The 24,567-nt window shown below is 43.5% G+C and overlaps 1 protein-coding gene across 11 annotated transcripts in view; it reads left to right on the top strand.

Moving 5' to 3' along the window:
* The window catches only part of LOC112265518 (synergin gamma), a 51,457-nt gene extending 31,896 nt beyond the window's left edge, over nucleotides 1-19,561 (top strand). For 7 of the 11 annotated variants that reach the window (XM_042296190.1, XM_042296198.1, XM_042296197.1 and 4 more), the window contains 9 exons: nucleotides 5,808-6,380; nucleotides 7,466-7,632; nucleotides 7,850-7,903; nucleotides 8,009-8,105; nucleotides 9,694-9,842; nucleotides 12,213-12,323; nucleotides 12,614-12,652; nucleotides 17,056-17,088; nucleotides 18,390-19,561. In XM_042296190.1, the coding sequence (XP_042152124.1) occupies nucleotides 5,808-6,380; nucleotides 7,466-7,632; nucleotides 7,850-7,903; nucleotides 8,009-8,105; nucleotides 9,694-9,842; nucleotides 12,213-12,323; nucleotides 12,614-12,652; nucleotides 17,056-17,088; nucleotides 18,390-18,521 (1,355 nt within the window). In that variant the 3' untranslated portion in view covers nucleotides 18,522-19,561. The remainder of the gene's footprint in view (nucleotides 1-5,807; nucleotides 6,381-7,465; nucleotides 7,633-7,849; nucleotides 7,904-8,008; nucleotides 8,106-9,693; nucleotides 9,843-12,212; nucleotides 12,324-12,613; nucleotides 12,653-17,055; nucleotides 17,089-18,389) is intronic. The other 4 variants (XM_042296199.1, XM_042296194.1, XM_042296193.1 and 1 more) reach the window with 3 other exon arrangements.
* Nucleotides 19,562-24,567: the final 5,006 nt, after the last annotated feature.

Raw genomic sequence — 24,567 nt, 5'->3', positions numbered from 1 at the left:
GATGTAGTCAGTCTGCTCTATGCTACCACTGCCCTTCATTCCCTGTCTGTGCTGTCATAGCCCACATTGCTCATCACCTCAATGCACCTGTTGTCTCCCCAGTCGTGATTGTGTGTGTGTTGACGTGTTGAGGGATGAGACTAAAATAGCTGAATGCAGATGAACACAGGGCCATGTAATGGTACCAGGGGATGTTATTTATTCTCATCACTTTCAGAATGGCCAGTTCCTGTGTGCTGCAATAGGCTTTCATTTTAATCACAGCAAGCCAAATTCTTCCTCAGATTGATTATATTATGTTGACGCTTAATGCTCAGTTATCAAATCAAGCATGATGATAATAAGAGGCGTACAAGAAAAATGTTTAAAGATGTTCCCTGATAGTGGACATACTTATTATGTGAAAAGAAAGTATTTAGGAAAAGGCAGAACGTATTTATGAATGGCAGAAATCACCTCAACCTCTACAGTTTAATATTGCATTGAGTAAATTGTTTTGATTGCTCATTGTGTGTTGGTATGTGAGTGTGATTGGTTGATTGTGTTTTGTATGTGTACGAGTGATTATTTATTTAAAAAAAAAAAAAATTCTCTACAGTGTGTGAGTACCCATATAGTATTCCTTGGCACTCCCAGTGTTGGGTATCAATCTCCCATAGTGCTTTTGTTCCAAGTCCCTTAACCTAAGTGGTCTCACACAACCCACATCACTACAAAGAGGTCAAAGGTCGGCATAGCAGACAGAGGCACAAAGGCACTGCTCTCAGGGTCTGCCCTGCCCTGAACCTCTAAATGGAAACACTCTCATGGAATCTAATTAGCCTTAATGTCCAGGCATTGTCCATATCAGCACCCTCTCCTCTCCCTTCCCATGATCATAAATAATTTACCAAGCATCTCATCTTCCATGTCATGTCTCATATATTCCTTCAAGTACAAGGTCTCTCCTTACAGCCTCTGTGTTTGAGCAGCACACTCCTTTTAGCACCCAGTTTGCAGTGAGATGTCCTTATTATATAAACTATAATATTTCAACACTAGCCAACATATCAGTTAATTTGTTTTAGCAGTTTGGGCAAGGGGCATCTCAATCAAATTCCATCTAGGAATTGACCATTTGAGTTATTCTAAATCGGAATTGATCGATGTAATGATGCCAATTTATTTGTTTCAGTTTTATTGCACATCAGAATAAATCAACTTTCAGTTTAACTGAAATGGTTAGGCTACTCTCGAAGGAGAGAGTAAGACAAGCAATAGCAACTGATCCCAGAGCTGCAGCAAAATGGTTGCCATTAATATGACGAAGATAGTGTAGTGGAGCATTGAAAACATTCCCCAGAACCTGTTAATTGCTTTTCCTTTTATTCTGATCCATGTTCATCCAATCAGTATTGTTGTTCTTGGACAGCACCAATCAAATCTCATCGCTGAGAAAGCGTACAGTAGCAGGCCTTGGAGTGTGAAAGCCTCACCATGCTTGCACTGTGTTCTATCCTGGAGAAAATGTAACCAATCTTAAAGAGACAGTATCTATTTTTCCCAACCGGTGCTCCTTTGGGTCAGAGCAGCTCAAAAGGAAGCCTCTTCATTTGTCTTTGATATTCAGGTATGTTTTGTTATGTGTGGGTCCATGAACAGGCTCTCTGAGAACACACTGAAGTTTGTGATACCCTCCCTGCCTTGCTTTTTTTGCCTGCCTGTTCAATTTGTGAAATTGACAAGAACATATTATAGGATGACATTTTTATGCATAACAGTATTACTAGTTGTTTTTATTAAGGAAAGAAAAAAAGACAACGTATACAGATTTAATAGTGTATTTTTATTACAGGAAAATTCGTATTTATTTTCAAACTAGATAGACTTCCTGATATTATTTTAAACAATGTGTTGTGTAAACTATTTGAAGATGAAATGTATATATGAGGATAGGCAAGTTATGGAAAATATTTTAGGTTGGTTCAGATTGTTGTCTTGAGAAACCCCATCTTGTTAGTTATTGAATGGCTACTATTAAGAGCTTGTACACAGGAGCCTAGAACTAACAGGTAGCGAGAGAAAAATGATACTGTCTCTTTAAATCTATTTTGTTACATGTGATTGGACAAGATGAATACCCTCTCTAAGGTCTTGTGGTAGGATAGTCCACTTGTTTTATTTAACCCTTTGAGAGCTTGAGCAGAATGGTTTTTATAAAGAATCATGCAAAAAACACATGGAGAGAAATGTAGCTGGATCATTTGACAAGTTTACATGTGCTAAATAATGGATTTGGAGGTCCGTACCTTTCCTCCAAATTCTCAGCAATGGAATGTATTAGACCATTGAAATATATCCTATGTATATGATGTTGACGTTATGTAATTGTAGTAAGACACACATAGTTGTGATTTAAAAATGACACAACCCTTATTTATTTTATCTCAAAAGTCTGCTGTTGACATTTGAGTTACTATCATGGCGAGAACAGTAGAGAAGCATTCAGGTCCTCAAAGGGTTAATCACTCTCCTGCCTTGAACCTGTCCTTTAAATCACCTTGGCTTTTCAAGTGTTCTGTATTCAATTATCTTTCTGTCAATCAACCTGTTGCTTTCCACCCTATTAGTACAACTACTATGTGTCGTCTTCTACCGAGATTTACTCATTTTAGTCTGTGACTGTGCCTTCTCATTCTGCATCTATATTCTTCTTGGGCTTTTCTTTCTTTTACCGTTTGTTTCTTTTCTGACTGCATGCCGTAGTATTCTAAATGATTCAAATATCCTTTTACAACCTCTTGTAACAATAGACCTCAGAGTATTTTGATCTTTCTCTCTTTACCCATGTTGTCGTAATAAATATTACTATTGGTATTGCTGAACTGCGTACCGTCTTATTTTCTCCCTTCCCTATCCTGAGGGCAGATTATGATCTAGCTACATTCGGCTTACTACTACACTAGTTCCTTGTCAATTTCACAAATTGCTTTTTTTGTGTGCAAGGGTTGTGTCACGCATTAGGCTACGCTGACGGGGGTCCACACGTGCCTGCAGGTTATACTGTATCTTAGGAGTGTGTATCTCTGAGTGTGTGACTGTGGGCACTTGTAAGAATGTGTGCTTGTTTGTGTTGCCGGTAATTATATGATTCCTGCCTGATATGTTCCGAATTGAACGGTGTTCTACTTGTACAACACAGTTTGTGGGGTAGATAATCAATACAGACAGAACTGCTCCACTCCACGACTGACGTTGCCATGGCAATCTCATGAAATGGATGTCATTTTGTATCGTCATGTTAGCAGAACTGTCTGCTCCTAATAGTTTGTGCTACAGTATTGTCACACACCTAGAGAAAACCACGGAGAGGTTTTCTACAGCAGGGCCTCATGTCCTGTCTTACCTGCCTCAGAACTGTCTGATCTCCAATCTACCTCAGCCCCAGCAGCCAACCCTCTCAGGACATCTAGTTCATTTGTATCAGAGGACAGCTAACTCAACCCTTGGTTAATTTACATGTGACACATCAAATGAATAGAGGTCAATGCTATGTTCTCCTTTTCAGTAGCAATTAAAGGGATACTTTGGGAGTTTGGCAATGATGCCCTTTATCTACTTCCCCAGAGTCAGATGAACTTGTGGATACCATTTTTATGTCTCGGCATACGGTTTGAAGGAAGTTGTTAGCTAGTGCAATTGCTAACTAGCGTTACCCATAGCGCAATGACTGGAGGTCTATCTGCATGCTAGCAGATACCCATGGACTTCCAGTCATTGTGCTAACGCTAGTTAGCATTGGCTCACCATACTACCTCTAACATCCTTCATACTGGACACAGAAACATAAAAATGGTATCCACAAGTTCATCTGATTCTGGGGAAGTAGATAAAGGGCCTCGTTGCCAAAATACCGAAGTATCACTTTAGCCTAAACCTATTGGTATTATCAAAACAAATATTCCACTGTCACAATTACAGTCGTGGCCAAAAGTTTTAAGAATGACACAAATATTAATTTTCAGTCTGCTGCCTCAGTTTGTATGATGGCAATTTGCATATACTCCAGAATGTTTTGAAGAGTGATCAGGTGAATTGCAATTATTTGCAAAGTCCCTCTTTGCCATGCAAATGAACTGAATCCCCAAAAAACATTTCCACTGTATTTCAGCCCTGCCACAAAAGGACCAGCTGACATCATGTCAGTGATTCTCTTGTTAACACAGGTGTGAGTGTTGACGAGGACAAGGCTGGAGATCATTCTGTCATGCTGATTGAGTTCGAATAACAGACTGGAAGCTTCAAAAGGAGGGCGGTGCTTGGAATCATTGTTTTTCCTCTGTCAACCATGGTTACCTGGAAGGAAAAACGCGCCAGGACCGTCTCCTAAAGTTGATTCAGCTGCAGGATCGGGGCACCACCAGTACAGAGCTTGCTCAGGAATGGCAGCAGGCAGGTGTGAGTGCATCTGCAGGCACAGTGAGGCAAAGACTTTTGGAGGATGGCCTGGTGTCAAGAAGGGCAGCAAAGAAGCCACTTCTCTCCAGGAAAAACATCAGGGACAGACTGATATTCTGTAAAAGGTACAGGGATTGGACTGCTGAGGACTGGGGTAAAGTCATTTTCTCTGATGAATCCCCCTTCCAATTGTTTGGGGCATCTGGAAAAAAGCTTGTCCGGAGAAGACAAGGTGAGCGCTACCATCAGTCCTGTGTTATGCCAACAATAAAGCATCCTGAGACCATTCATGTGTGGGGTTGCTTCTCAGCCGAGGGAGTGGGCTCACTCACAATTTTGCCTAAGAACACAGCCATGAATAAAGAATGGTACCAGCACATCCTCAGAGAGCAACTTCTCCCAACCATCCAGGAACAGTTTGGTGACGAACAATGCCTTTTCCAGCATGATGGAGCACCTTGCCATAAGGCAAAAGTAATAACTAAGTGGCTCGGGGAACAAAACATCGATATTTTGGGTCCATGGCCAGGATACTCCCCAGACCTTAATCCCATTGAGAATTTGTGGTCAATCCTCAAGAGGCGGGTGGTCAAACAAAACCCCACAAATTCTGACAAACTCCAAGCATTGATTATGCAAGAATGGGCTGCCATCAGTCAGGATGTGGCCCAGAAGTTAATTGACAGCATGCCAGGGCGGATTGCAGAGGTCTTGAAAAAGGGTCAACACTGCAAATATTGACTCTTTGCATCAACTTAATGTAATTGTCAATAAAAGCCTTTGACACTTATGAAATGCTTGTAATTATACTTCAGTATTCCATAGTAACATCTGACAAAAAATATCTAAAGACACTGAAGCAGCAAACTTTGAAAATTAATATTTGTGCCATTCTCAACTTTTGCCTACGACTGTACAGATCAAGTGAGTCTGTATCTGTATGTGAGCGACGTATGTTGTACCCCTATTTTCTGTCATCTATGTCACCAATTGGAAATAGACATTTTTAGAACACAATCAATTACAGCTTTTTATCCCTCCTTTAAGCTGGTGATCACATCCTAATAAGTGAACCCTTACACACACTATAGTGCAGCACTAGATTAAATGCAGTGCATATGATCTCACTGTCACAATGTAGGGGAGATGGGGTGTTACTCTGACCAAAGTAAAGCTGCTTGTTGTAAGTCAACACAAATTCCGCATCAGAAACAGAATATGGCTTCCACAGTAAGTATGTTTCGTATAACATGTCAAAGCTTCGCCAGATGCCTTGTCACTCTATCATGGCTGACTAGTTGCTATCATTTCAGCACTCTATGCTTTTCCCACTTAGAGCCACCAGTGTGTATTTTGTGTTGTAATTACAGAAGGAGACGACATGAAGTTTGACCCCTTCGGAACGTCAGCAGTCAGCAGGCTGGCCAGCTATGATTGGTCAGAAAGAGAGGAATGCCTGTCTGCTCAGGGTCAGGCCAAGAAGCATCTGGTCCTGGACGGTGTTGGTGTTTCCTCCTCTTTCCCTTCCTCAGACGTAGTCCACAGGAAGGAGACGCCGTTCGGCAGCACAGAAAACATCCCCATCACACACACCTGCCAGACGAAGATCACCACCTTCTCAACAGACGATAGTGTGTCGACCGACAGCAAGTTTGAGGCCTTTGCTGACTTTGGATCTTGTGAGCCGGTATGTTTGGGTGGGGATGAAGATGATGACTTTGGGGACTTTGCCAGCACTGTGTCGGAGAAGTCAGACTCCCCCGCGGCCGAGCCGGGCTCTGAGGTGAACCTGAACGAGGCCTTAGATGAGTTCGGGGCCTTTCATGGGGACAAGGCCAAGTTTGGGAAGTCAGACTTTCTGAAGGCCAGCTCTCAGACCAAGGTCAAGTCCAGTGAAGAGATGATCAAGAGCGAACTCGCCACCTTTGACCTCTCTGTACAAGGTGAGTCATCTGACCTGTACTCTCTCTCTCAATGATTTATTTTTGGAAGTCAACTGATAAGTAGATGTACATTAATTTTCTGATCCTCAGTCAGTAAATGCTGGTTTCAAAATGTAAATCACATCCAGTTACAACATGCCTTCTAGTTCTGATGTAGTGGTGTGAATCAGATCAGCTGGCCCTGATGTCAGGACTTTCATCATCTCTTATTGGAGCATCTGTGGCCCCTCCTGCAGCTCAGTGCAGTTCCACTGTCAGACAATAGATGGCAGTGTTGTGCACATCCTTGGTACACAGGCAGATGAGATGAATTAACAACAAAGCCCAGAAATCCGTGCCTATACGAAATTAACTGTATTCACTCCTTGGGTGTTCATTTTTTACTGTCGTTTTCCAGTGTTATGTTTCATGCATAGTTCATTAGCTTTTTCTACCTCCAAAGTGATAAAAGCTAATTTGCCTCATTGATTTCTCTCCCAGTGTTAAATGTAATTAATTTTCAGTTATTCCCCTGTCCTCATTGAATGGTTATCTGATCGGTGTGTGTGGTAGTGGGGGAATGTATTAGTGCTGTCATATTGTGGGGAAGATGATTACCTGGTTCTCACACACACACACACACACACAGACTCAGACAGACAGACAGCCCGTGTTGAATAGTTTGGGCTCAGCATGTGACTGTGTGTTTGTCTTTTTTCGTGTGCCTGTCTATTTTTGTGTTTGTGTGTATGTATCTGTCCATTTTTTCTGTGTGTGTGTGTGAGCCCTCATTAATTATTCATACTTGCGTTGGGTGCCATGGCGCTGTTTTGTACATAATTATCATTTGTTGTAAATGAAGTGTTTGTCGTCTGTGTCCTTGTCTGGAAGTAATTAGCCACAACAGAATATGAGCTCGGGTAAAAAGTCCCAATTATGCCATAGTAAACAAACAGGTGCATATCTGGAATTAGCCAACATCTCTGGGTTGGTATAAGTGACCATTTTAAAAGGACATTTGTATGTACTGTATGTATGCCAGACATTGCCTGTATATACTATATATGTACGTATCAAGACACTCGTTACTCTTGTCCTTGCCTCAGGCTCCCACAAGCGTAGCCACAGTTTGGGGGAGAAGGAGATTGGGCGCTCACCCCCCTCCCCAGCCCCGGAGCAGCCCTTCAGAGACCGCTCCAGCACCCTGAGTGAGAAGAAGCCTGCCCTGCCCGTCATCAGAGACAAGTACAAGGACCTGACTGGGGAGGTGGAGGTGAGACCCACACACAGTCACACCATCCCAGACATGTTAACTACATTTGCCAATTATCCAGATGCTCTGTGGAGGGTTTACATATTCAGTAGACATTGATTTCAGTAGCAAACCACAGAGGCTTTGGCCTTAAGTTTGTTTTTTTGTATTTTTTTATAGAAATGTATAAATGTCTTCTCATATCTGAACTTATTCTAACAACTATTGCATGTTTCAGGAGAGTGAGCGCTATGCATATGAGTGGCAGAGGTGTCTGGTGAGTGCTCTACAGGTAAGATATTGTACAGGACTGTTCCCCCTCTCCTTTTTTGCTATATCCGCACATGTGTTTGTGTGTGTAACCCTAACCCATTCTGCTGTCTGTCTCTGTCCCCAGGTCATCACTAAAGCCAACAACACCCTGAACAGCATCAGCAGCTCTACTGTTTGCACTGAGGTCATCCAGTCTGCTCAGGGCATGGAGTACCTGCTGGGTGAGACACACACACACACCACACTGACACACACCACACTAACACACACACACACCACACTGACAAACTCACAACACTGATACACATACATCACTGACACACACACCGACACCCGCCGACAGGGAGGTCCTGAGCTTTAAAAAGGCCCAACAGTCTTCAGCTAGAACCCCAAACTCTGCCTGATCCCCTCTGACAGATTTGTCCAGCACTACAGAGTTGACTGTGGATCCTTGTGGGGGCTTATCTTCGCTGGCCTGACAGACAGTGGATCCTTGTGGGGGCTTATCTTCGCTGGCCTGACAGACTGGATACTAGTGATGGCTTATCTTCGCTGGCCTGAAAGAATGTGGATACTAGTGGGGGCTTATCTTCGCTGGCCTGACAGACTGGATACTAGTGATGGCTTATCTTCACTGGCCTGACACACTGTGGATACTAGTGATGGCTTATCTTCACTGGCCTGACACACTGTGGATACTAGTGATGGCTTATCTTCACTGGCCTGACACACTGTGGATACTAGTGATGGCTTATCTTCGCTGGCCTGACACACTGTGGATACTAGTGATGGCTTATCTTCACTGGCCTGACACACTGTGGATACTAGTGATGGCTTATCTTCACTGGCCTGACACACTGTGGATACTAGTGATGGCTTATCTTCGCTGGCCTGACACACTGTGGATACTAGTGATGGCTTATCTTCACTGGCCTGACACACTGTGGGTACTAGGGATGGCTTATCTTCACTGGCCTGACACACTGTGGGTACTAGGGATGGCTTATCTTCACTGGCCTGACACACTGTGGGTACTAGGGATGGCTTATCTTCGCTGGCCTGACACACTGTGGATACTAGGGATGGCTTATCTTCACTGGCCTGACACACTGTGGGTACTAGGGATAGCTTATCTTCGCTGGCCTGACACACTGGATACTAGTGATGGCTTATCTGTGCTCGGCCTAACTGTGGCTGCGTCCCAAATGGCACCTTATTCATTTAGACTGGGCCCCATAGGGCTCTGGTCAAAGGTAGTGCACTTTGTAGGGAATAGGGTGTCATTTGGTACGCACAGACAGACAGCGGTGTCTCTTTTTAATGAGCTGTGAGATTTGTACAGGCACACATACCATTGTGAGGGGCTGAGAACAGAACACAGTGTACCACCACTGCTGTGAGTCTTCTTCCAAAAACACACCATTATAAAACTCTGAGCTGTCCCCCTTTCAACGGAGAACAACAACTCTGTCAATCACCGTTCCACGTTAACCCTTAGAGAGAGCATAGTGTTACAGCCAGCATTATGTCAGGTTGATCCAGCTTCAGAGGGCTATTTTAATGTTTGCTGCTGTTATTCTCCAGGTATTTCTCGTGGCACTGCCAAACGTCTAATGATTCAACTTCAGAGCATGTTTCAACATAGGGGACTGTAGACCTGTTAGCTGTTTTCCTGGAAATGTTTTTTTATTGTCCCTGTTGTATTTCTCACTGTCTAACCTTGGCTGATGTTGGAGCTGGCTGTGGGAAAGAACAGGGAGCAGGTGTGTTAAGGTTGTGTGTTAACGTCGAAGTGTGTTTATGTGGCAGGTGTGGTGGAGGTGTACCGCGTGACCAAGCGTGTGGAGCTGGGTATCAAGGCCACAGCCGTGTGTTCTGAGAAGCTGCAGCAGCTGCTGAAGGACATCAGCCGCGTCTGGAACAACCTCATGGGCTTCATGTCCCTGGCCAACCTGGCGGTAAGAAACACAGTCCACACACACACACACACACAGACCTCCCTTCCTCCAATGCAGTGGGTTAGGCTACACATAGACCTGAGTAATTGTAACTAACTGCTTTGTCTAGAAAATGTTCCTGATGAAATGTTGAGTGGATTATCATTGACTCATGCAAAGTAGGATTGTCAATGAAACCTTGATTGTGTGACAGTGTACTAAACCAAGCCCTATGGTGGTACCTGTTAGTGTGTGTAGCTGTGTGGATGGGGAGTGTAGAGCAGTCTGTTGTAGGCTGTAGTGATGTGTGGAGAACAGAGGCAGTGAGATTCTGTTGACAGTTCACTGCCTCAGTCAGCCTCACAAAGAACATTGCTTCTCAAATGCCAGCAGATAAAACAGACCGGCCATCTCCTTACTCGAGATAATGTCAGTACAGAAAGAGAGAATTAGTGAAGCAGAGAGGGACAGGGGGAGGTAGAGGGAGACGGAGTGAGTGAGTAGTAATCTGAGTTATCTCAGACCGTAGACCCACAGCTGCTTTCTGATTCTGCAGGCTCTGCCCTCAGAGAGAGAGGAGCTGTCTGGGCACACTCACCTGTTCACACAGCTTTGCTGCCAACAGACTAATGGACTGTATTTTATTTCATTTCCCAGATTAAAGACACATTTCTACTTCAGTTTATTAAGCTGGTTAATGAATAAATGAAAAGAGAAATGTGTATTCCTTAGAGCAGTGTTCTGCCAAGGCAGCAGTTCCTCTTCCTGGGGTCCAGAAAAATGAAGGCAGTTATGCAATTTTAAAAACATAATACATTCACAACAGATTTCACAACACATGAAGTGTGTGCACTCAGGCCACCACTCTACTACCACATACAGTGGGGCAAAAAAGTATTTAGTCAGCCACCAATTGTACAAGTTCTCCCACTTAAAAAGATGAGAGGCCTGTAATTTTCATCATAGGTACACTTCAACTATGACAGACAAAATGAGAGAAAAAATCCAGAGAATCACATTGTAGGATTTTTTATGAATTTATTTGCAAATTATGGTGGAAAATAACTATTTGGTCACCTACAAACAAGCAAGACTTCTGGCTCTCACAGACCTGTAACTTCTTCTTTAAGAGGCTCCTCTGTCCTCCACTCGTTACCTGTATTAATGGCACCTGTTTGAACTTGTTATCAGTATAAAAGACACAACCTCAAACAGTCACACTCCAAACTCCACTATGGCCAAGACCAAAGAGCTGTCAAAGGACACCAGAAACAAAATTGTAGACCTGCACCAGGCTGGGAAGACTGAATCTGCAATAGGTAAGCAGCTTGGTTTGAAGAAATCAACTGTGGGAGCAATTATTAGGAAATGGAAGACATACAAGACCACTGATAATCTCCCTCGATCTGGGGCTCCACGCAAGATCTCACCCCGTGGGGTTTAAAATGATCACAAGAATGGTGAGCAAAAATACCAGAACCACACGGGGGGACCTAGTGAATGACCTGCAGAGAGCTGGGACCAAAGTAACAAAGCCTACCATCAGTAACACACTACGCCGCCAGGGACTCAAATCCTGCAGTGCCAGACGTGTCCCCCTGCTTAAGCCAGTACATGTCCAGGCCCATCTGAAGTTTGATAGAGAGCATTTGGATGATCCAGAAGAAGATTGGGAGAATGTCATATGGTCAGATGAAACCAAAACCAACTTACCAACTTTTTGGTAAAAACTCAACTCGTTGTGTTTGGAGGACAAAGAATGTTGAGTTGCATCCAAAGAACACCATACCTACTGTGAAGCATGGGGGTGGAAACTTGCACAATTGGTGGCTGAGGTCTGTATCCAGGTATAAACCGGGTCATTCGCGCCCTGAACACGTTGCACCCTGATGCATTGTGCCGTGCCTAAGAACAGCCCTTAGCTATGACATATTGGCCATATACCACACCCCCTCGGGCCTTATTGCTTAAATAACTTGTTTTTTAAATGTAAATTGGTTGGCACCCGACTAAAATTCTTGCACATATGGTACATTTCCTCAAATTTCAACCTTAGATCCCTCATTTCATGCAGTGTTTTGTGAAGTAACAAATGGTTCTTGATGTGAGGCATAGCAACATAGTGTGCCCCACAGCGGAGTCCTGTGATCAATCTGACACCAACCTGTGTGTGTGTGTGTCTCAATCACAAACATAGGCCTACCGTACGTGGCCTCCAGATTGCAGGCCTGCCTAAAGCAAAAAAAATTGGCTCTGTTATTCAGCTGTCCTTAAGTGTCCATGCATACAAAGACCTTTGAAATGTTTTGAATCCTTCTTGAATGTAATTTGTTTTGTGGATTCAAATAAAGTATTTAAAATGTGTGTGCATCTGTGTGTTTTTCTGTACAGCCTGATGAGAGCTCGCTGGACTTCTCCTCCTGTATCCTGAGACACGGCATCAAGAACGCCAAGGAGCTGGCCTGTGGGGTGTGCCTGCTCAACGTGGACTCACGCAGCAAGGTCTGCACACACTCATGTGCAGACACCCACTTGTGTCAAGTCAACACATATACTGTAAACATACACTAATTCTCAGTCAACACACAATCACGTTTGCCAACCAACACACCCTCAATCCCTCAACAGATGGACCCAACAACTTTTGAAATATATTATTACAAATATGTTCCAACACATTTCTCAAGTTGAATAAACCATGAATAATTTTGCTATTTTGCCAGTTGTTTTTAAACTAGTGGTTGACGCATAATAACTAAATGATCATTTCTTTGACTTTGAACATTTTGCAGAGCAAAGAAGAGACAACTATTGGACGTCTGTTTAAAAGAGTATGATGCAGTGAACTGTCAACTGAATCTCACTTCAGTCTCTCCTACTGGGGGCCTGGGGGCCAAATTCTCCACTGACAGACAGGCGATGGGGTGCCAAAATGACAGCACATTCTTCTTCTCACAACTCCCTCCCTTCACACTGCCTGCATCCCAAATGGCACCCTATTCCCAATGGGCCCTGGTCAAATGTAGTGCACTGTTTAGAGAATAGTGCCATTTGAGACGTTACCAGTGCCGACAGCTGCAGCACTGTGTTCATGCACAGACGCAGCACTGTGTTCATGCACAGACGCAGCACTGTGTTCATGCACAGACGCAGCACTGTGTTCATGCACAGACGCAGCACTGTGTTCATGCACAGACGCAGCACTGTGTTCATGCACAGACGCAGCACTGTGTTCATGCACAGACGCAGCACTGTGTTCATGCACAGACGCAGCACTGTGTTCATGCACAGACGCAGCACTGTGTTCATGCACAGACGCAGCACTGTGTTCATGCACAGACGCAGCACTGTGTTCATGCACAGACGCAGCACTGTGTTCATGCACAGACGCAGCACTGTGTTCATGCACAGACGCAGCACTGTGTTCATGCACAGACGCAGCACTGTGTTCATGCACAGACGCAGCACTGTGTTCATGCACAGACGCAGCACTGTGTTCATGCACAGACGCAGCACTGTGTTCATGCACAGACGCAGCACTGTGTTCATGCACAGACGCAGCACTGTGTTCATGCACAGACGCAGCACTGTGTTCATGCACAGACGCAGCACTGTGTTCATGCACAGACGCAGCACTGTGTTCATGCACAGACGCAGCACTGTGTTCAGACGCAGCACTGTGTTCAGACGCAGCACTGTGTTCAGACGCAGCACTGTGTTCAGACGCAGCACTGTGTTCATGCACAGACGCAGCACTGTGTTCATGCACAGACGCAGCACTGTGTTCATGCACAGACGCAGCACTGTGTTCATGCACAGACGCATTAGAAATGACCAGGCTATCCTATTACACCAAATTCCCCTCCACAATAATTTCAGGTCATCTTCATTTCTGAGTCCTATTCGAGATGATGATAACTGTTAAGATAACTCTGCTGGAAGGGAGAGAAGGATAAAAAGAGGGAGGTAAAAATAGAGTTGGAGACAGACAGGACGTGATAAGAGTAAAGTTGTACTTTTGGCACCTCTGGTTGGGCTGAGGGAATTGTGGGAAGGTTTCTGGAGGGTCAGTGAAGCATTCAACTTTTCAACTTCATCAGGCTTGTAGCGCTGATGCCTTCATCTGATGGCCACCTTTCACTTCACCTCTTACCAGATACTAACAGCAAGTCTATGCCATACGCATCAATATCTGTGTGTTCTAACTACTCATCTCATCATTTGAGTTCTACTATGGCTTAAAATGTGTTTATTGTGACACTTTCTTTTCCACTTGTCAAAACCTGATCATCAGTAACTAGGTGTCAAATTGGGGACCATTTATAATATAGTTTGACTGTACGGTCTGCAGGGCAAGATTGCTTTGATTATTTCTTGCGTTGTTCCCCTGCATCATTTAGCCAGATAGATTGATGAGGCGAGGCAGAGGGAGGATGGTTGAGAGGGATGTGACTCTGCAGTCTGGACTGAGTTTAGACAGCAGATGTGGCTCACAGCCTCACGCATCAGACCAGGCAGGAGCCGGGAGCTTAGGTGCTAAGAAATCTGCTGAGGGTTAGGGTATTTCTCTCTCTCTGCCTGCCTGTCTGTCTGTCTCTGTCTGTCTGTCTGTAATGCAATTTCTATCTATCATTCTGTTTCTCTATCTTATCTCTCTCACACACTCTGTGCTTTTCTCGCTCTCTCGTGTGGAGTGAGTCAGGTTAAATAATAGTTGTTGGTTTTTTGTATTCCCCTGACATCAGATGAATAACTCACCTTTTAATTACATTTTTGTCTAGAGGAGCATTCGTAAGAAAGCATAAAAGCCAAACACAGAATAGCATCCCCTCTGAGAATAATGAAATCACAGAAAGCATTTTAATACAGAATCCGATAATACTATTGTCCTTCAGAGTACAGGTAGGTTCTGTCTGTCTACCAACTAGAGATAGGCATGTGGTGGTGATGGCATCACTGGCATAATATTATGATGGGCACCATTGAGAGACTGGAGCTAGGTTGTTGGTCTTTGATACTGCTGACTCGGGTCTGGGTTTTATCTTATGCATTGGAGGCCTGTCTCCATGTTCTTTGTCCAATCATCCTCATATGTTGAGTCAGGGATGGGCAACAGCAACACATGTAGCCTGTTAGCTAAAACCCAAACTGATCTGCTAAGTCATGTTTGACGTCATGTCAAACATGTATGGCATGACAAGGGGGTTGGCTAAAGCACATACATATACTATATATACAAAAGTATGTGGACACCCCTTCAAATGAGTGGATTTGGCTATTTCAGCCACACGTTGCTGACAGGTGTATAAAATCGAGCACACATCCATGCAATCTCCATAGACAAACATTGGCAGTAGAATTACATTACTGAAGAACTCAGACTTTCAATATGGCACCGTCATAGGATGTCACCTATCCAACTAGTCAGTTCATCAAATTTCTGCGCTGCTAGAGCTGCCCTGGTCAACTGTAAGTGCCGTTATTGTGAGGTAGAAACATCTAGGAGTAACAGCGGCTAGGCCGTGAAGTGGTAGGCCACACAAGCTCATAGAATGGGAGCGCCGAGTGCTGAAGCTCGTAGCGTGTAAAACATTGTCTCCTCGGTTGCAACACTCACTACTGAGTTCCAAACTGCCTCTGGAAGCAACGTCAACACAAGAACTGTTCGTCAGGACCTTCATGAAATAGGTTTCCATGGCCAAGCAGCTGCACACAAGCCTAAGATCACCATGCACAATGCAAAGCGTAGGCTGGAGTGGACTCTGGAGGAGTGGAAACGCGGTCTCTGGAGTGATGAATCATGCTTCACCGTTTGGCTGTCCGACGGACTAATCTTGATTTGGTGGATGCCAGGAAAATGCTACCTGCCCCAATGCGTAGTGCCAACTGTAAAGTTTGGTGGGTGAGGAATAATGGTCTGGGGCTGTTTTTCATGGTTCGGTCTAGGCCCCTTAGTTCCAGTGAAGGGAATCTTAACGCTACAGCATACAATGACATTCTAGACAATTCTGTGCTTCCAACTTTGTGGCAACAGTTTGGGGAAGGCCCTTTTTCTGTTTCATCATGACAATGCCTCCGAGCACAAAGCGAAGTCCATACAGAAATGGTTTGTCGAGATCGATGTGGAAGAACTTGACTGGCCTGCACAGAGCCCTGACCTCAACCCCATCGAACACCTTTGGGATGACTGTGAGCTAGGCCTAATCGCCCAACATCAGTGCCCGACCTCACTAATACTCTTGTGGCTGGATGGAAGCAAGTCCCCTCAGAAATGTTCCAACATCTAGTGGAAAGCCTTCCCAGAAGAGTAGAGACTGTTATAGCAGCAAAGGGAGGACCAACTTCATATTAATGCCCATGATTTTGGAATGAGATGTTTGACGAGTAGGTATCTGCTATCAGGCTAAGCAACAGATAGCATCTGGATCTAAACATAGTTTGTTACTTGGGCTCCCGAGTGGCACAGCTCTCTAAGGCACTGCATTTCAGTGCAAGAGGCGTCACTACAGTCCCTGGTTCGAATCCAGATTCTATCATATCCGGCCGCGATTGGGAGTCCCATAGGCCGTCATTGTAAATAAGAATTTGTTCTTAACTGACTTGCCGAGTTAAATAAATACATAAAAAATAAACTTGGAGACTGCAGCAAGCTATAAAACTCTGTGATCGTTTTGAGTTTCATGAAGTTTTGCTATTTTCTCCCAATAATAAATGCTAATGAGTGCAATTATTCCTAAAAGTAGAAGTGATGTTTTTTTCCAAATAATAATTTATGCAGCATGTTGCATTATTATTCATAAATGTCAGATTCTGAAATATCTCGAGGATTTGAAGTGATCTTTTAGTTTAATTTGGTTATGACTTACTCTGGAAAAGGCCAATAACATTAAATGAAGTTTACTTGGCAGTGGGTGCCTAATTCAATGGGTTTGCAGACTGCACAGTATTTCTCTCAAATCTATTGCAGAGTCTGGAATCCTGCTTCAAAGATGCCCATCCCTGTTTGATGTTTATTGGAAAAGGAGATGGATGATCGTAGGGTGGTACTTTAGATTCTTTCACTTTGGGGCTCTTGGAATGTTCTGGAGACGGGTTGCTCTTTCAGTTCCTTTGGTGTACCAACGTTACGTTCATACTGATGGACTGATCCTCAGTTACTGTACAGTTTCACTTTGCTTACTCAGGACAATGCATGAAACTAGAAAAATGCTGACACATCTTGTGCTACTTACAGGCACTGGCTAAAGACCATGACAAGAGGTTAAGGGTAAGGGTATGCTTCACTTATTTTCGCCTCTTAAGCAGCAGTAGACTGTAGCCTCCACCTTTTATGCATGATGCCCCTCGCATTAACAGGTGGTGTTTCTAGTCTGTAGCCCTATAGCACCATGAGCAGCACTGTCGTCTTGGTTTCCTAATGGAGGGTCATTAACCTTTTAGATTACAGTTAGAATTAACACCTAGGATTAATCATGCTGACCTTTCATTTTGGTTTTATTCTACCATCCAATGGTCTAACTCTTCCAAGCATATCCTCTCTCCAGCACTTTCTACTTCTGTTATGTCTCTCCCACATTACATGTCTGTTGGCACAATCATGTTTGATGGGTAAATTGCACATAATCCCGGTTATGCAGGCAAGGACTGGGGAGGGTGAGGGAGAGGGGATGGGATTGAAGAAGAGAGGAGAAGGAGACAAGGGGTTATGCCTTTGTGCTCTGTTTTTCCCCACTCCCTCTCCAACAGACCAGGCTTTGGTAGGCGGGCTAAATAAAGATTGTAGGAAAGAAGTTGGATGAGGCAGATGAAACGAGAATACATTGTGAAACCTGAGTGTGTGTCGGAGTATGTGAGAAACACAACAGATGTGCGCAGCATAGTAAATGTACTGTAAATGGTTTGTGAGCATATGGACAGGTATGAGTATACTATATTGTGTGTGTGTGCGTGTTCCCAGGTTGTTGTATATGCAGTCTGTCTGTGGGAGGATATGATTCACCACATTCTCTTTCATGCTTTAGCTCGGATATTTCATCAGGGATGCAAACTCTTAAACTGCACAACACCAACATTAGCATCTCCTCCTTATCACCAACCTGCTGCTTCTGCTGGGCTCAGCTAACTAAATGCAAGCTCACATAACAGCTCTCTGCCCCTCTCAGTTCACTCAATTTTCTCAACGGCTATATTCAGATGTTATGTGGGAGTGCCATTCAGCTATCTCGATAGATTCAACTGTCAGGAGATCGAGCAATGAGCAACACTCTTATTGATCAGTAGACCGAGCATTGTGCCAAACATGAGTCATATTTTTTCAAAGGGTCAGTTTTTGTTGACCTCTTGTTTGTGTGCCACAGTGGAGATATGCAGGTTAAGCTGCCCACAAATCCCTGCTTCTAGCGTTACTCTCATAGATGAATGATTTAGTTCCTGTTGATTTATCTCTACCACTGCTTTCTATCTGTTAGCCAGAGCTCCTGCCAGGTTCATCTGTTTATTAACTATTCAGTTGAACCTTGTTGTCCTAACCATCACCCCCATTTTGCCCTTATTTGACCCTTCCGCCAGGTTTTCAACTCCGAGACAGACAACTTCAAGCTGCTGTACGGGGGCCACCAGTACCACGCCAGCTGTGCCAATTTTTGGATTAACTGCGTGGAGCCCAAACCACCGGGCCTCATTCTGCCCGACCTGCTCTAAGCGCTGGACACCATTGCCATGGCAACGGGCGCAGGGTAATCAACACCGACGAGGTTCAGCAGCCGGGTTCTCCCTGCACACCGAACAGCCTCTCACCTTGGGCTGCGAGCTCAGAGATCAGAGTGAGAGAGACCTCAAGTCACTGGAATTCTCTTATTTATTAGCCTTCTATTCTCTCCTTTTCCTTCTCTCTCTGAGGGAGTCTCCATGCTCTTTGCAGTGGTGAAGAAGTGCAAATCTGCTAGTTTGTACAAATTCAAGGCTTGACACAGTAAAGCCTATTCTGTATCATAATGTATTGTAAAATTGTACTTTATTAATGGTGTCATTGTTACTTTTTTCCTTTGTTTGGTCTCATACAGTATAATGCAATATAAGTTACAGGAAGCCTTTTAGCATTGATGTTTGACTTCTCTGGCAGGCTTGATTTATTTCGGCAAACAGTATTCAGATAGTTAACCAATGTTGTGCTATGTTAACCCAATGGAGGTCTAGTCCCTATGTCAGCAGGAGAAAATGTGGACAGTTATATGAATATGGTTGTGGATCTCTTAACACTTTCTGTAATGCACTCTTTATGTTCTCAACAAGTCCATACCAAACTATTAAAACTGCAATATACTAACATTGAAGACTGAAGGAACTTGGAGACAAACTGAGATGTAAAAGCTATCTGTTGTTTCCCTTGTCACTTGTATTATTACACTGCTGGTACTGAATCACTTTGACGGTCGGGTCTCTAAAAGCATAGTCCATGGCTGTTAACATTTTAATTTATATTTACCATTTTAAGTATGTGTGACATTGACTGCTTTTTAATGTCTTTGTATTGTTGGATAGGGACTGCTTTATCTAAATTAATGTTCATGTGCTGTTTTGAACATTTTTGTGACATTGGGACTTAAAAGGGAGTCTTAACTCTTAAAGATTGTTGGCTGTAGGTTTTGTTTTTCTGTCTTGCTGTGCCAGTGTATATCTACTCACTGATGATGGGGATGTGATGATATTTACATAAATAATACATTGATGCATAAATTCAATACTTTTCATGGTCATTGATCAATTAATGTATTACCTGGAAGCCTATTACATACTAATCCATTTACAGAGTATTACACAATTCGGCCAAATTGTTTTTTGTTTCTAATCTTTTCTGATATAATTGAGAAGGTTGGTTTGAATGTCAACATGAATCCTGAAGGCATTCTATTGTCCCAATATCATCAGTCGTTTAATCTGGACCAATTATGTTCAGAGTCTATTGCAGCAATATATAAGCAGTACTTCTCCTAAAATGCCAAATGGATTGAGATTCTCACCTTTTCTATTTCACTCAGTAGCATGCTTTTTCTGAGACCAGAGAGACTTCATCTCTATCACTCTGTGACCAAATGAAATACACTGCTCAAAAAAATAAAGGGAACACTAAAATAACACATCCTAGATCTGAATGAATGAAATATTCTTATTAAATACTTTTTTCTTTACATAGTTGAATGTGCTGACAAAATCACACAAATTATCAATGGAAATCAAATTTGTCAACCCATGGAGGTCTGGATTTGGAGTCACACTCAAAATTAGTGGAAAACCACACTACAGGCTGATCCAACTTTGATGTAATGTCCTTAAAACAAGTCAAAATGAGGCTCAGTAGTGTGTGTGTGGCCTCCACGTGCCTGTATGACCTCCCTACAACGCCTGGCCATGCTCCTGATGAGGTCTGCACACCGAGGTCTGCACACACGAGATCTCCTCCCAGACCTGGACTAAAGCATCCTCCAACTCCTGGACAGTCTGTGGTGCAACGTGGCGTTGGTGGATGGAGCGAGACATGATGTCCCAGATGTGCTCAGTTGGATTCAGGTCTGGGGAACGGGCGGGCCAGTCCATAGCATCAATGCCTTCCTCTTGCAGGAACTGCTGACACACTCCAGCCACATGAGGTCTATCATTGTCTTGCATTAGGAGGAACCCAGGGCCAACCGCACCAGCATATGGTCTCACAAGGGGTCTGAGGATCTCATCTCGGTACCTAATGGCAGTCAAGCTACCTCTGGCGAGCACATGGAGGGCTGTGCGGCCCCCCAAAGAAATGCCACCCCATACCATGACTGACCCACCGCCAAACCGGTCATGCTGGAGGATTTGCAGGCAGCAGAACGTTCTCCACGGCGTCTCCAGACTCTGTCACGTCTATCACGTGCTCAGTGTGAACCTGCTTTCATCTGTGAAGAGCACAGGGCGCCAGTGGCGAATTTGCCAATCTTGGTGTTCTCTGGCAAATGGCAAACGTCCTGCACGGTGTTGTGCTGTAAGCACAACCCCCACCTGTGGACGTTGGGCCCTCATATCACCCTCATGGAGTCTGTTTCTGACCGTTTGAGCAGACACATGCACATGTGCACATGCACAAAGGCGGAGGTAGCGGTCCTGCTGCTGGGTTGTTGCCCTCCTACAGCCTCCTCCACGTCTCCTGATGTACTGGCCTGTCTCCTGGTAGCGCCTCCATGCTCTGGAGACTACGCTGACAGACACAGCAAACCTTCTTGCCACAGTTCGCATTGATGTGCCATCCTGGATGAGCTGCACTACCTGAGCCACTTGTGTGGGTTGTAGACTCCATCTCATGCTACCACTAGAGTGAAAGCACCGCCAGCATTCAAAAGTGACCGAAACATCAGCCAGGAAGCATAGGAACTGAGAAGTGGTCTGTGGTCACCACCTACAGAACCACTCCTTTATTGGGGGTGTCTTGCTAATTGCCTATAATTTCCACCTGTTGTCTATTCCATTTGCACAACAGCATGTGAAATTTATTGTCAATCAGTGTTGCTTCCTAAGTGGACAGTTTGATTTCACAGAAGTGTGATTGACTTGGAGTTACATTGTGTTGTTTAAGTGTTCCCTTTATTTTTTTGAGCAGTGTACATTATCATCAGACAAGCCTGCTGGGCCATTGCTGGAGGACAGTGCGCTAAAACAATCAAATGAAAAAAGATGCCTAAAGTGGCACCATACATGGAACCAGTCTCATCTCAAAATCATTCTGTCTCGTGTGTCCAGGACAGGTGTGTGTGTTCTCCAACATACATTTTATCTCTCACCATTCCCTAATTGAACATCCTGCTGAAAATGAATTCCTCTCTCTGTCGTGTCCTCTACTCACTGTGAGCTGTTGGATTACAGAAAATTACAAATCAATTATTGAATAATAAGGCTGTGTAAATTTGAAATGCATATCCACCCGTCTCTCCCCATGTCCTGTCTTCATGCCTAGTATTGTCTGCTGGGCTGTGCCTCAGAGGATCACCTCAGGAGAATGGGAGTGCTACCCTACTGTATTGACTGCTATTCTTCAGCCGCAGGCTCTTTCATATTTTCTGCCCATTGTCAGTCACCTGATATAAATAATTGCCTTTATCGTTAATTCTCTAGTGAGTATTTTTATTACTTTGATGTCCCTAGATTATTTTTTTGTCTTTGTAATCCTATTGCTCATAAAAGCTAGTGTTCACAGCCTAATCTGGGTGAAATTTCAGACTAAACTGTAGTTTTGCAGATGTTCAAAGGCTTGAGGCTTAAAGGGCTCGAGATCTGTGAATATTTTCACTTGAGTGTCCAAGATCTTATACTTTGAAATGAATGATTTGAAACCCCTGTTCAGTTGACCAAGTCTGGTCAAATATGGGTATTTGAAGAAAGCACTGACAAGATTTGTCATATCTCCTATAGACACTTTCAATTGTTCAGTTTAACTATGACAAGATGGAACTATTAGAATTCCTTACTATGTATTAATCATTCATTTATTATAAATGTTTTCTTTCAAATAGATAGCAGTATTCAGCATCTATGTCCTTTCTATAATCTGAACCAGACAACCCAGTGAGGTCATTCTAAAAGGGAATGGATAGATGAGTGAAAGGCAGTCTCGAAGAGAGGCTAGAATCACAGTCAAACGCTGACTGATAATGACTTTATCCAACCCTGCTTAAATTGAATTACTTAGTCTCTCTCTCGATTGAACTTCAATCTTTAACTATATGACTATGGAGAAGGAGCAAGAATTCTGTGATCGGTTCCCGAAACATCCATGATTGTCGTTGTACCAAATGGTTTTGGAATGAACACACAGAGAGTGTTTCGTAATGGACAAATATATCAAATCAAATTGTATTTGTCACAGTGCTTTGATGATGCTTGGGCTATTCCTCACCCATCACATTCTGTCTCGTTCAATTTCAAATGGACATGAACTCAGTCTATCATTCATACAATACACTCTCTCTCTTCCTCTTCCACCATTTTTTCCTCCACAATGCCCACTTGCCACAGCAATTGATTATTGTGCCCAGACATTGATTAAGTGTTAATATTCATCGCTAACAGCACCGTTGCCGTGGTGATGGTTACCAAGGTTACCATAGTTTTAATTCCCCCCCGTGTGAGGTCCGATTGCTGCTTTAGAAGATCATGTCCCTTTTAGGCAGTCTTCTCTTATGCCATCAATGGTGTGACAAGCCTAATTATTATTTGTCTGAATATTGTGGCTATGCTCTCGTCTGTACCTGGTTATTAAATAGAAAAGCATGATATGTACCAGGAAAAAAACAGTATAAGCTGCTTTAATTCAAATGAATTAAAAGACTAAATCGAACCTCACCTGTTATACAGATGTAGGATCTTAATTTGATCACTATTTTGAGAATTTACTTGCACAGCAGGAAATGCAAACTTGTCCTGAAATCAAGGTTTTAAAAGGCTTCTAGAGTTTGTAATTTACACTGACACTTGATGTTCCCTAATGTAAAATGTATCAACCTCTACAAAAAATATCCATGAATTGTAATGCACATAATTAATTAATTCACATTTCCTGTTACTGCATGAATATTTTCCTGCTGTAACAAACTGGCTCAAATTAAGATTCTACATCTGTAGTGTTCAGGGCATCAATTCAAGTTCAAGGTTGATGGAATAGGAACGCTTTCCTTTTTTACAGAGAGGCGATGCAACATAACATAACTACTATTACTGCTATGTTAGTGACATGAGAAATATTATTTGCTTGTTCACATCGTTTGCATTTAATCATATTCTAATTTAAAATGGAGGATCTTCTAAGAGACAAATTCGGTGTGGGTGCAACCTTCCAAGCTCTGCAGAGCATAATAATCTGCAGGCAGGCAGGTTGTTGTGAGCTCATTTGCCAGTCACATCTCCTTCCTACAGCCTAATGACATCTCATCCAAGTTCATCACAGCAGTTTGTTCCGCATGGCCCGCACTACGGCACTGTTGCCCAGTCTACTGCCTTTGATGTTCAGGGTGATGTAGATCGCTCTGCTTACTGGTTTCCTGATTAATAGTCATATTCTGCTTCTGCTAATGAAAGATGTGTTTACTCTAGGATGGCTAACTATTCCCTGAGAATCAGAGACACACACACACACACATACAGAGAGCGTCAATCCATTGGGGAAAGCAAGCTGGTACAGAAATGTATCACTTGGACCCATCCCTCCTGCATCTTCATCATGCCTGGCCTGTCATCTGATGGAGGCAGTGTCTGGGTGGTTAATGGTGTTTATTGTGTAGCCCATTCTGGAGATCCCTCAGTAGAATGGGCCACAAGACAGTCCCCATCACTGTCTGTCTGGTTCTCTGTGGCCATGCCAAATGAAAATGAATAGAACGTTTCTGTGACATCTGAAGACTTCTGTGGGGGAAATGGTTGTGAGTAACATCAATAGTTTGCATCCCAAATCAAATGACACCCTATTCCCCTTCTAGAGCACTACTTGCGTACAGACACCATCGGGCTCTGGTCAAACAAAGTGCACTATATAGGGATAAGGGTGCCATTTGGGATGCAGCCATGGTCTTCTGTTGAAGGGGCCGCTGTACAGAGTACTTTTATATCAACCTCTCTATTAAAGACATTTAAAGTCACAGAAACACAGAGAGCACACGGTTAAGTTGTAGGAATGTATATTTTGAAATTAGCCATGAAATTCAATCATGTTTTACAGCAACTTCTTGTT

The sequence above is a fragment of the Oncorhynchus tshawytscha genome, linkage group LG13 (assembly GCF_018296145.1).
Source record: "Oncorhynchus tshawytscha isolate Ot180627B linkage group LG13, Otsh_v2.0, whole genome shotgun sequence".
Taxonomy (NCBI): domain Eukaryota; kingdom Metazoa; phylum Chordata; class Actinopteri; order Salmoniformes; family Salmonidae; genus Oncorhynchus; species Oncorhynchus tshawytscha.
The sequence above is the reverse complement of the archived record's forward strand: the minus strand, read 5'-3'. Positions and strand labels throughout refer to the sequence as shown.